Genomic DNA, 13,690 nt, shown 5'->3' on the forward strand with positions numbered 1-13,690 from the left:
GCCACGGTTTGCCGAGCCGCAGTTTGCCGACCACTGGAGTGGACTGCTATTTAGAAAGTAACCGGAGTCCTAGGACCCAGTCACAGTTCTGACCCAGCCTCTAACAAGGAAAGACTGGAAAATAACCTTGCTTCATATTTGTGTAGCATATATGACCCACAGAGTTATTTTAGAGTACCTCATCTGACTTCACAGTGAGTTTCTAAGATGAGCAGAATTATGATTTGCACCTTATAGAGAAGGGAGGCAATGCTCACAGAGAGTAAATGAATCGCCCAAATGTCTAGACTTGAACAAGAAAGAATAACAGTTAATGCTTACCAGTGCCCTTGCTTCCATATTAGGCACCATTGTAAATGTCTTTCCTATAATAAAGTCATTTAATTTTGCCCACAACTCACGAGGCAGGTCTTATTAGCTCCATTTTGTCTATGAGGAAACGGAGGCTTAGAGTTTCAGTTACCTTGTCTCTTAGAAGGTGGAAGAAAAAATCTAGGCATTCTGGTTCCCATGCCTCTTGCTGATTTCTTTCCATTATACCACATTGGCCAACAAGGACTTTCAAAACCTAAAGATCTCTTCGGGTTAGACCTATGCTAACAGAGCGTTGCCAAATGCTACTCTTTTGAGACCTTCCTGGATGCTGATGTAAGAATAACTTTAATCAAACTATTAATTCGTGGTAAGCAGTTACTTTTAAATTACATAGGGGAGTTGCAGAAGAGTTAATATTTTAAACAGTTTGCACACCCTTCCCCAAACTCATTTCTAACATTAATTATTTAGAAAGCTACTTCTTAGGTATATTTCAATTTAGCCTGTGTAGGTGCTCACAGGTCCTAAATGGCAAACGTGAATGAAGTGTCAACATTGTGCTCAGAACACTGGGTCCACTTGCATAGGCGTCATCCATACCCTATGCCTCTCCAGGTATGTGGTGCTGAGAGCAGGACGTACTGGGTGGGAGTCAGACATTCCTGCCTTCAGTTCTCGGTTCTATCAAATACATAATCTCCGAGTTTCAAAAAAATCCTCATTTGTGAATCAGGGAAAATACAGGCCTCACTGTTTTTGGAAGACTGGGAGATGAGATGAATTGTGTGAATGAGATACCTGGTATAGGGTCTGCCATTTAGTAAGTAGATGCTCAACAAGTACTATTTTCCCTGCCCTCCTGCCCCAAGATCATTTCTTAAGTCCATTCTGTGAGTGTGGGCAATTCAGTCATCTCCAAACCTCAAGTTTCCCATCTGTAAAATGGAGCCATCCATAAATATCTCACAGGGCTTTTAAAAGTCTACATAGGTTAATACAAAGTGAAAGTACTTCCTAAATTATGATTCTGTTCCCTATCCCTACACCACCCAGCAATGCTTCGAGTGATTAGTAGGGCTTGCACTCATTTGCTGTTTTGAACTTTTAAAGTTCTCCCACTCTGACTCATCTCCTCCCTTTCTTACATCAGCTTGAAGGACAGAGGGTCATTCTTTTTCTCTCCACTTCACTCAAGGCCCAAAGAAGCCTGGTTCCTTGCTTACAAGTTCTCACAAGCAAGGGGCAGGACTGAGACCTGGGTGTGTGGCTCTCCTGTAAGAAGAGCTTCTCCTGGTGTCCTGCCCAGTGAATCTGTGTTCTGGTGGCTGCTGTGGTTTGGCTCTTGTCTAGAGAGACTGTGCTGGGTGAGCTTTGTGAGAGAGGCTGCTGCCTAATTTCTTCCCATGCACGTCTCCCAAACATCCTGCTCCCTCTTCCTAGCACTACTATCTTTGAATCCCCAACTCATCGCCTCTAGAACTAGACATTATTTGTGGGGTGTTTGGTGTGGGTGAGCTCATGATTAAACGGCAGCAGATTGTACAATGTCTGCTGGAGATGAAAATTCTCTTCCTTAGAGCATTTGCTGCTGCAGTGTTCACATGCTGTAATGCCCCAAGATATTTCTCTAAAAACAGCAGCTGCTACCCTCCACCACCCAAATAGAAAGGTTCAACCCGAACACGTTCCCATTGAGGGCCCCCTGTGTGGGGCTGACCTGTGGCAGACCCTGTACTGTGACATAGCTTTGGCTTTAGATTAGAGGTCAGTGGAATCAGGTGGTGACTTCTGTCACTTCATTGCTCTCAGTCCTGAGCCAGCTGGACCGCATTCCTCCTGCAGCCGGGCCATGGAGAAGACAGAACACATCTTCCCAGATGGACAGACTGACTTTGGGAGCATTCGGCTAGAATATGCCTGTGTTCACACCCATTGTGAAGGGTAAAGCAGAGGAGATGAATGAGGGCAGAGAGGAAAATAATGGGTCCCTCAATAAGTGTGGCAGAGGATTTGAGAACAGGTGCACGAGAGGTCTAGATCACAGCCAGGATCCTCTGGAAGAAAAACATGAGTAGTTGAGGGCCTTTTTTGTGCCTGGCACTGGGGATATAGAGATGAAGAAAACCTGGTCCTGACCCTGGAGTGGCACAGAATCTGGTAACTGGAGTTGACACCCTCCCCCCTCTCATTGTCCAGCCTACCCCTGCTGCCCACTGTACTTCCCAGCCTCCTCTGGCCCATCTCTGCTTTAGAGTCTGCCTTCATCCCTACAGAGATGTGGTTGATAGTTCCTGTATTCGCTCTAAATCTTAGTGTGTGGCCTCTCCCAGGGATAACTGTAAATCTAAAAGGGCCTGGAAGGACAATAAAGCCATAGAAAACTCCCAACATGGAGGCTGCAGTGGTGGAAGAAGCAGCAGCAGTTTATTTTCCATGGGGGCTGGGATTCTCCTGACGCCCCTTTGGATCCTGCTCACTAAGCTGTCTTCCCTCCTGCCTGTGCCTGAGGCAGGCGCCCAGGATTTGTGATTTGCCTCTCTAATGCCCGCCAGGGGCTGTCTGCCTCCTAAGCCTCACCTCCACATGCGGGACCTCTATGGCCCTGCTGGGGCTGGCTGTGCTCATCCGTAAGGGACGGAAGTGGCAGGGGTTCATCCTACCATCCCTTTAGTTCCAGGAGTTGAGCTTTGGAGAGTAATTGGGAGCTGGTTTAATGTGCCCATAGGATCTCAGCTAGAATCCTGGAGAGGAGCCTGATCTGGGAAATAGTGATCTACAAGATGCTGGATCCTCCTGTCTCGGGGAGGGGCTTTCTCCTTCCATACTGGGTCTGAATACGCTGAACTCAGGACAGACAGCGACACTGGGAGTCCCGGGTTGATGAAGATGACAATTAGACACAAGCCTTAAAGAGGTCATCGAGGTTGTAGAGTCCATTTTCCTCATCTGACTAACCTCATGAAACATATTCTGTTACTTCCATTTTGCAGATGAAGAAACTGAGACTTAAAGGGTTTAATCCATCATTGTCTGGGGGTGATACTAGCAATGAGGAAGAAATTGGGCTGATTTTACACAGCTAATCTGAGACTCCTTTCTCTCTGAGCCTTCTCTAGACTTGTCCTTATATCTGATTTCTGTTGATGACAGAGACAGATCTTATTTCAAAATAATTGAGCTGAGGATACACCTACCTCATAAGAAGGTGTAGCCTGAGAAAATATAATTCAGAGACTCTGCAGGTGGGTGGAGTAGATGGTTACCTATATGCTATATGAGTGGCTCCTGTAGGGACTTATCTCTCTCTCTCAGAGCCCCTTGCCTGGGAGTCTATCATGATCAGTTCTCGGGCTTAGCATTGCTTTTTCCAGGCTTCTTTTTTAAAAATATAAAATCCCCTGGAAAGAATATCAAGACCTGGACATATTGATGTGAGTTAACGGATCAAATAATTATCTTGCAGATGGAAAGGACCTGGTCTTCTTGCAGGAGAAGGCACACTGGGCAGGTTAGAGGAACAAGGATGAGAAGTTACTGGCATAAAAATGTCACCTTCTTTCAGACCAGGCCCTCTGAGGAGAGGAGGTCCTGTTCTCCTTGAACTGACATGCTCAGGCTAAAATCTGGCCCTGAACTTTAATGTTCCAGAAGGGAAATCTGGCCGTATTTTCCTGGAGTTGACAATGGCAGGCAAAGTTGGCTGTACTAGATAGATTACTGATAAAAGAAGCAATTGTATAATTTCCATTGTGCCCTAACATCCTTGTAGTCATGACAACATGTTTAGATACTTATAATGCTGACAACCAGGGAGGTGGCTAATAATTTCTTCCCAATCATCACAGTCCCTGTGTAAGATGACTTCTGGCCCAGACTGAATTCTTGATGAGTGCTGTCTGCAGGATGATTCTGTGTGGAAAACACTGGGGTTTACGAGATGTGAGTGGGCAAAAATCACTGCAGTCACTTGGTCCATGTCTCACATAGAGGTGAATCATATACCATTGATAGTTGTGCGGAAATGTGTCTCCCATTACCTTTCTATTTCTCCAGATGCCACCATTAATGTACCCCTAGATTATGGCCACTTCCTCTAAGCAGGACTCCCTTGAGTGTGTCTATACCCTGCCAGTAGTCAATCCACAGCCCAAGTCACTGTCACCTTGCCACTCTTCTACTCAAGAATCTCTATGGCTTTCTCTTTCCTTTTGAATTAGACCTAAACGCCTCTGCCTTAATGTTTTTCCAATCTTACCAAACCCAATCTATCCAAATATAGTCATACTTCTTTCTCTCCAGTGAACACCTTTAAAAAAATCTTTATTGTTGAAAACACTACATATGTCCCATTTTTATCCCCTCCAGCCTGCCCCCACCCCAGGTCTTCACCACCCTATTGTCTCTGTCCCTGGGTTATGCATATATATATATGCATACCTTTTTAGTTGGGACCCAGTTTCTCCCCATCCTCTGCCTATTTCATAATGGTTCTTTCACATTTTTGTTTTTACTCAACTATTTTTTCCACAGGAAGTTTCTCCTTCCTTACTATCTTTTAAAATTTTGCCTATCCTTCAAATTGCAGCTAAGTTCACTTTATTCCCAAGAAGCTTTTTCTAATGAGTCCACCCAAGGCATTGGGTTAGTACTCTTGTCTATTACCAGTACCACACAGCTCTACAGATGTGTTATTATTTTCAGGGGTTAATGGTTGATAGTCTTTTCCCCACAGAAGACTGTGTTCCTTGAGGTGAGCCAGAGCTGTCTACAGATGTCTGCTGTATCTCTCACAAGGCCCTCCATCCTTTCTCAACACCCTTTCTAAGGCATCACTCTCCGCTTTCTTTGCTTTATTTTTCATTATACCACTTTCACCACATGACATTATCTAGCATTATTTATCTCCTCAAACAGTAAGCTCCATAAGGGTAGGGGCTCCATTTGCCTTGTCATCTTTTGTACACCCAACATCCACAACAAAGCCTCGGATGTACTATGACTTCAATAAATGAACGTTGACTGAACAAATGAGTTTGCATTCATTGGCCAATTCACATCCAAAATGATGCAGAAATGGCGAGGCACCAACCCTTTCCACCATGTGTGTGGCTGCCATAACATGTAAAATTTAACTCCAGTATATATCCTTTCCAAGCAATCATAGAAAGTGTTGCTGAATAGCTAATGTTTCAGAGTAATACAGTCTGTAGGGGCACTGCACATTCCTTTCAGAAGAGCCCACTGACCAGGGACCACAGGCAAGGCTAGCTTACTTCTATAAAATGCATATATTCTCTTACTGTGCTGATTACTCTTTGGATTGCTGTGAGGTTTAAATGCAATAAAGTATGATTTTTAAAAAGCATTAAATTGTAAATCAACATAAACATGGGAAGCATTAGCTAACCAGCTGGCAGTGTGAAGAACTGAACTTTATTTTGATGGAGATGGTAAGAGAGATTGTGGACCACAAGGTTGGAAATAACAGTACAAGGAAGTTAAGAGCCCTCCATTAGAACTCTGCAGGATAATGTACTGTTGTTTGTTCGAAGGATGTTTATGGATATCTCAGGAATTTAGTAAGAAGTATGCCTTTATCCTTAGAAAAATACAAATGATGTATTTCCATGTTTGAATGCGGATCAGTGGATTCAATCTAAAAGAAACAGTTAAAGAGGCCTTCAAAATCTTATAAATATTGGAAAGGGAAGGAGATACCACCATCATCACCATGATTATCATTGAATTAATCCCTACAACAGTCTCAAAAGGTAGGTATTATTATTCCTTTAAGAAGAGGAGAGAACTAAGGTACAAAGAGATGAAGTTCCTTACAGGGGCTCCCTTAGCTAATAAATCACAGGGCCAGGAATTTAATAAGAATTGCTAACATTTACTGAGAATTTTCTAAATGTCAGTCATTCTTCCAAGTACTTCATTTAATGCAGTCCAAGGATGCAGACAGTGCTATTCCCAAGTTAAAGAAAGTAAGACTGAGACTTAGAGAAGTTAAGCCAATTATCCAAAGTCACACAACTAGCAAGGACAGAAGCTGACACCTGGCCCAGACAGGTGGCAGTGGAACCTGTGTGCTTCCTTGCTACTGTATACTACCTCCCAGTCCCTGCCCTTTGTGCCTTTGCCATGCAATGTCCAACAAATGCTTTTATAACAAGAAAAGTTACTTTCATTATCCTCACAAACCAAATGAAAGAGGAATGCAGGAAAGACAGAGAGGAACTTAGGGGCAGGAAAGAAATAGCGTGAATTGCTGAGGTGAGTCCCAGTGAAAAAATCTCCAGGAATTATCCCCAACTGGAGAAAGCAGAGGGCGTGTTTGCTCTTAGCAGATATCCTAAGGAGGTCTGACAGGCCCACATGTGAGTGGAAGGTGATCATCAGTTAGATGGGGCCTACTAGTGTGTGTGAAGGGTTTGCTAAGATGGGATTATGGTTTATTGAGTAGCAAAAAGCAACATCCAGCTGCCTGAGAATTACATTGACAGGATGCAAAGGCAAGAGAATATTGTATGAACCTTATTTATAAATCAATAGGTAATCTTTCATACACAAAAGGTCAACTTCAGGAAGGTGGAGTGATAAAGAGAGAAACATTGCCTGCAAGTACAATATTGATGTAAAAAAAAAATTCACCCAGGTGAATTCCTTGATATATATTCCTTTAGTCAAAGTACATTTCTTTATTCATGAGTGTTTTCCCTAACCACTTTGGGTTCCTCAGTGAAGTATGAAGGCAGTGATGAAGAATACTGATTTCTGGTTGTCTTGAACGCTGTGCCATAAAATGATCAACATCAAATGGAAGAAAAACATTTCTCAGTGTGTGTGTGCAGCAATTAGGATGCTCAAGTCAAATGACAACTCAACCTTACGCCTTCTAATTTCCTGCTTTGGTGGCTGTAATGATAGGCATTTATCCTGGCTTAAGGAAATAACTCCTCAGTTCTACTGGTCCCTCTGATTTCTTCATCCATTTTGTGTGTGTGTGTTTTCCTTTTCTTTTAGCATGTATTTCATCATCCAAAAGAATATCTGAAATCGTTGCTGTCTACCTCTGCCTGGTTGCTGGATGGTAAAGTTATTTATGACTTCTGCTCAGACACTAAGTGTGGAAGGAAGCTTAACTGGGCTTTGTTTCCATGATATAAGCTTTCAGAGTAGAGGACCAACCATGAATTTAGGTGATTCCTCGTTGCAGTTGGGAAAAGACTTCTGAATCTTGAATAGATATATTGCTAATGTCTTTGGATTCGTAGGGTCACTGGATGCCACATCCTGGGGAGGAGTGTGCAGATGGGAAAGGCCCACCTTGGGAAATAAGTGAAAAAGGCTTAAGATGAACAACCCTTTGTCTCACCTTCCTGATGCAGATTTGCGTGGCAGTGGATGTGACAGACTTTTGGACACTGTAGAATTATGTAAGGATTTTTTTTTGGAGCAGTCATGGAAGATCCTTTGACAATGACAGAACTCCAAACTGCTTACTAACTCTTTTCTCTTCCCAGTTAGAAAGCACATTTTAAATGCTCTGTGAACAATATTCTCCTCTCAGGAAAGGATGGAGCTGGAGTCGGTCACCTCCAGCTTTGTCTGAATGTGATAGGGAGCCAGATGGGAATGGGGAGTACTCAACACCTCAATGTGAGAAAAGGACACCAAGGAGAGGCTGGATGCGATGACAGATGACACAGATTTCAGCCTCTTCCAGAGTCAAAGTCACACCTTTGTCCTCTGAGTTCTGCCAAAGTTTCCTCCTCTTCTATGCCCACATCCTTCCTAGTTCCTCCCCAGACCCAAGCCCCTAGAGAAAAGGCCAAGGGTCCTTGTTAATAAGAAGGAATGGTGCTGGCCACAAGTGGGGGACAATATTGGGGTCAAATTCTGCATCAGTGATTGTTTTTTAAAAATGTTATTTTGCAATGACTCTTTTTTTTTTAAATATATTTTTATTGATTTTTTACAGACAGGAAGGGAGAGGGATAGAGAGTTAGAAATATCGATGTGAGAGAAACATCGATCAGCTGCCTCTTGCACACCTCCTACTGGGGATGTGCCCGCAACCAAGGTACATGCCCTTGACCGGAATCGAACCTGGGACCCTTGAGTCCGAAGGCTGACGCTCCATTCACTGAGCCAAACCGGTTAGGGCTGCAATGATTCTTTTTTTTAAATTTTTATTAATTCCTCACCTAAGAATATGTTTTTATTGGGAGAGAGAGAGACAGAGAGAGAGAGAGAGAGAGAGAGAGAGAGAGAGATAGAGATCAATTGCTTCCTATAGACACCCTGATCAGGGATTGAACCTGCAACTAGGTATGTGCCCTGAGCAGGAACTGAACCCACAGCCTTTTGGCGGATGGGAAGACACTCCAACAAACTGAGCCACCTGGCCAAGGCTGCAATGATTCTTCATCTCTTTATTCATCTGCTCCCAGTCTACCATTTTCACTGTTATTCATGCTATTATTATCATGGGCTATGGAATATGTGTGTGAGGGGGTGATTTTCTTCTTGGGTTTATCCTCTGTAGCAGTGCTTTTCACTAGCCATATGTGATAGTATGTAAACTTGGGTGCCCCTTTGCATGTCCTAGGGCACTCTTGCTGTTATTGAAGGGTCTGTGCCTCCCAGATTTCAATCAGACTTTTCTAGGAGAAAAGAGAGAAGGAGAGAGGGATAGTAGTTGGGAAGTAAAGGAGGAGGGAAAATGAAATGAAAGAAACTGGGTAACAGGCACTAATTTATATTTATATAGTTCTTTACAGTTTGTATACTGAAAAACAATTTTGCAAAATGTTTTTGCAGGCATAGTCTTTTTTCTTATTTTTTTAAAAATATATTTTATTGATTTTTTACAGAGAGGAAGGGAGAGAGACAGAGAGCTAGAAACATTGATGAGAGAGAAACATCAATCAGCCGCCTCCTGCACATCTCCCACTGGGGATGTGCCCGCAACCCAGGCACATGCCCCCGACCGGAATCGAACCTGGGACCCTTCAGTCCGCAGGCCGACACTCCATCCACTGAGCCAAACCGGTTTCGGCAGTTGCAGGCATAGTCTTATTTGGTTTTCACAACCACCCAATTTACAGATAAGGAAACAAAGTCTTAGAAAAGGTAATAGGCAGTCTAGCTAATAAATATCTGGAATCTAGTCCTTCTGAGTATATATATTTTCTATACTGCTTAGGCATGTCCCAAAGTTCTCATTTTGAACTCATTCCAAACACTCTAGGTAAAAGCTAACGGTCTTAGCTTTTCAATACTTAACTATTCAACACTTACAGGGATTTCCCTGAGGATGGACTTGTAGACTACGGTTGATCAGAAATAATCATTCTACAAATAATAGTATATTTTAAAATGTCTTTTGAGAACTTTTTAGTATAAAATATTTTGTAAAAAACGTTTTCATATATAAATCTCACTTGAGACTCATGAGAGCCATGTACATCCCAGAAGTGCAGTGACTGGCCCAAGAGTAAGTGGTATGGTCAGGATTAAGCCCTAGATTTTCTGAGTTTAAGACCCATACCTTATTTGTTAATCCACATTTCCTCCACTTCTGTGGATAATCTAGGCTAGCCTCTGCAGAGAGTATAACAAAGTCCATTTTGGGAGCCTACACTCCCAACTCTGAAACTAGAAGTGACCATAACCCTAACTCTGAGCAGGACTGCCTATATAATTGATGGGGTTCAGTGCAACATGAAAATGCAGGCCCCCTTGTTCACAAATGTTTCTTTTAAGACAAAGCAGCAGAGAACTAAACCTAGTCTGAGGTTCTCAGAGTGTGGGGCCCTTTTGAGCACAGGGCCCTGTGCAGCTGCACAGGTTTTGTGCCAACCAAGCAAGTCCTCCAACTGACAATTAACTCATAAGTGGATGACCTTGTTTTTTTTTTTTTGTTTGTTTGTTTTTTTTCTCAGATCCAGGTCATATGAACTCTCTTCTGTGAAACTGTTTATTCCTTCAGTCAGTCTCCATTCACTATGGCACATAATGGCCTAGTGTTCCTTAGTATACCTACTAACTCCAGTTCTTATAGATCAAAATTTAGTAGCTAATATGTATTGAGCATTTACTATGTGACAGATACTGTGCAAAACTTTGTATGCACTTTAAATTGATTGCCAACATGGCCTCAATTCTGTCATTCCATGTGTTCACATACCTGGTGTTGTGACTTCAGCTTTTCCCATCAAGAAGAAGAGTCTGTTTCTGCCCCTCTTGAACCTGGGCTGGTCTCGAATTGCTTTGGCTCATAAAATTCACCAGAAGAGATGGTGTGCTAGTTCAGGGGTTAAGTCTCAAGAGGCTTGAAAGCTTCAGCTCTCTCTCCTGGAATCCTAGGCTGCCATGAGGACAAGCCTGTGCTAGCCTGCTGGAAATGAGCACCACTCGGAGGAGAGCTGTCATTTCAACTGAGACCATCCAGATCAGCCAGCCTCCCGCTGACCTGCCAACTATCTGCAGATGCATGAGTGAGCTAAGCTGAGGTCGGGAAAACAAGAGTCCTGTCAGCAGCACCATTCCTCTGATCAACTCACAGGTGAGAGAGGATAAATAGTTGTTGCTTTAAAACTCTTTCTTATAGGGTAGTTGGTTATGCATCATGATTATTTAATAAGTAACAGATTTATTATTTCTATTCTCTCAACAAGGAAACAAGCTTGTCTGAGATAAATAATGGGCCTAGAAAAAGTTTGCTCTGTAGCCCAAATTCTTGTCTGCTATTTTGTGGGGCCACGTCATAGCATCCAGGGCTCTGTCAAGCCCTTGGCTAATTTAAAAGCCATTTAAAGTAGAAGAAGCAGTATTTTTGCTGATGGGGGCAAGCCCGAGGGATGGAGCTCAAACACCAGGAATCTCTGCTGATCAATACCATGTCTATTATTAACCAAAACTTACGAAATCAAACACTGTAATCTGTCAAAGAAAAAAAAATGCATATATGCAGAACAGAGGAGATGATGTCTTTGAGGTCGAGGTGGCAAGGTAAGTGCTAGCAGAAATTTTGGCTGCATCGCATTAACACTAAATTAAGACTGAGTTCTGCAAGAGGTCTGTGTGACAGCCCATTAATGCAAATGGCATTCCTTGTGATGTCTGTTTTAGTAAATGAAAACAAAATGCAATTATATTAGTGAAATTCACTCATTAAACTCAACTAAAGTTCACCAGCAAGTGTCTCTCCACCTCCACTTCTGCCTCACATCTTTGATAAAAAAACAACTGCTTCCCAGAGTAGCAAGTGGACATTTTGCTAAAAGAGTATTACACACACTTTGATCATAGAAGGGGCACCAGAATACAGGAGTTCTTACAAGTATCGGAGGTTGGGCAGGTTCTGGAAGGCATCAGGGTCGATGTACAGCAGGTTGTTGGCCTTTTCAATTCTTCTGTAAAAGAACATGAACATAATCTCAACAGTAAGGAACATTGTAGTATTTTTCACATTATGCAGAATATATCAAAGTCACCCATCCACCCATCCATCCATCCATCCATCCATCCATTTATCCATCTATTGTTTCAATAAAAATTGAGCACACATGCAGTGCCTTTTACTATGCTAACCCACACAAACTAAATATTAACTCTGTCCTGTTTAACTCTCATCACCAAAGTCCTCCTGGTATGTCCATTAGAGGCAAACAAAGCCCTGGCTGGGTGGGTCATTTTCACCCTGAGCACAGCTGAGTCTTTTACCAGTAAGGATCTCCCAGAGTGTGAGGATGCTAAGAAGATAGGGATGAGACCAATATGGGGAATGGAGCTTTTGTATGGTCAGCAGACAAAAGATAAGGGGATGGAAAACAACAAAATGGGGTGGAGAACAAAAGAGTGAAGAGGCAAAGGAAGACAAAGATTGGGGGCAAACAATGGGCATCTCTGGTTTCAACCCTGAAATCTGAGCAGACAGTAGCTGCAGATATGCCAGTGATTCTCTTCCTGCTATAGACTGAGGCTGCTCCCTTGCGGCTGGTGGGAGGTGGTGACTTTTCCAGGTTGGCCTGTGCCATGGCCTGATCAATAGTTTGGAGGTGAGCATGTTCGCATTTGTATTCCTACAGAGAAGTTGCCATTTCCTCATCTTGCTGGATCAATGTATATTTGCAGAGATGCTCTGTGTTAATTACTTCCTCCCTGTTTCATTAGCTTTTATGTTGTAGTAGCATGTAGCTACCCAGATCCAAGTACCAGGTAATTTATCATTTTAAGTACAGTCAGTGCTACATGGGGGTGAGCACCTCTCCATGTAGGAAAGAGCTGTCCCATTAGCTCTACTACCATTGCATAGGGGGATGTCTGCTTGACCCTGCTCAGAGGGCTGTCTGCTGTGTGGTTCATTTCTCTGATATTTCCTGTGGGTTCTGAGACTCTGATCATGTCTCCTTTTCCCACTAGGGGAAGGAGAGGCCAAGCAGAGAGGAGAAAGGATGGAGCAGGAGGGCAATGGGAAGAGGAAGGGAAGGCAGCAGTTGCAGAGGATTGATGACAATGAAGGAGAAAGAGGGTGGGGGGGCTGAGTGGGTGGTAGGAAGGAAAAGGGAGGGAGAGTCTGCCAAAATGGACAGACTGAGTGTCTGTCTTTCCCAAACAAAGTGTGTGTGTATGTGTGTGTGTATTACATGCTGGTCATTAGAGAACATATATGTATGTATATGTTTATTCCCTACTGATACTTGGCAAATACTTAATACTTTTTAAAAAGGCACAAGAGTCGAGAGTTTTATGTTCAAGTTCTTATCCTCCTGTGGATTTTGCTGGGTGACTCTAGCTAAGCCTCATAACTTCTCTGTGCCTTTCATCACTCATCTGTAAAATTAGAAGAGTGATTCATTGGCTTTCTTACCTGTGTTTCATGAAAATTTTGTGATATGTTAATGTATACACCATAGATGAAACCTTTGCAGTGGCATTAGTTGAGAGCCGTTTAATATAATATCTTTCTTGGAGATTCCAAGTGTATATCCTCATATTACAGGTTCTGAGAAGTTTTCCTATAGTAAGTGAATCTAGATTGATTTTCCCAATGTTTCCTAGTCTTATTTGACCATATAATCTCCCATTCTTTTTTAAACACAAAAAATTCCTGAGTGTTTAATGATATGCAGTCTACTTTGGAAAATTCTGGAGTAGACCATTTCTAAAGTGTCTGCTAGCCTATGATTCTGTGAAGTAATTTATGGTCATTATATGAAACAGAAGTGGATCTGTGTGAGTACTGACATATTGTAACCTAGAATGTCAACAAGAGAAAGGAAATTTGATTGGAAGAGTAGGGGAAGCAAGAATCATTGACACACTCACGACAGTTGATGTGTTAGATCTAATTTACATTTATCAT

General features: G+C 42.6%; 1 protein-coding gene across 1 annotated transcript in view; it reads right to left on the reverse strand.

The window, feature by feature from the left end:
* FSHR (follicle stimulating hormone receptor) overlaps positions 1–13,690 on the reverse strand; it is a 131,147-nt gene that overhangs the window by 27,396 nt on the left and 90,061 nt on the right. The window contains exon 4 of the mRNA XM_070428589.1: positions 11,664–11,738. Coding sequence (XP_070284690.1) covers positions 11,664–11,738 — 75 coding nt within the window. The remainder of the gene's footprint in view (positions 1–11,663; positions 11,739–13,690) is intronic.

This window comes from Myotis yumanensis, unplaced genomic scaffold (genome assembly GCF_028538775.1).
Source record: "Myotis yumanensis isolate MYYU_CA2020_CCGP unplaced genomic scaffold, mMyoYum1.0.hap1 SCAF_11, whole genome shotgun sequence".
Taxonomy (NCBI): Eukaryota; Metazoa; Chordata; class Mammalia; order Chiroptera; family Vespertilionidae; genus Myotis; species Myotis yumanensis.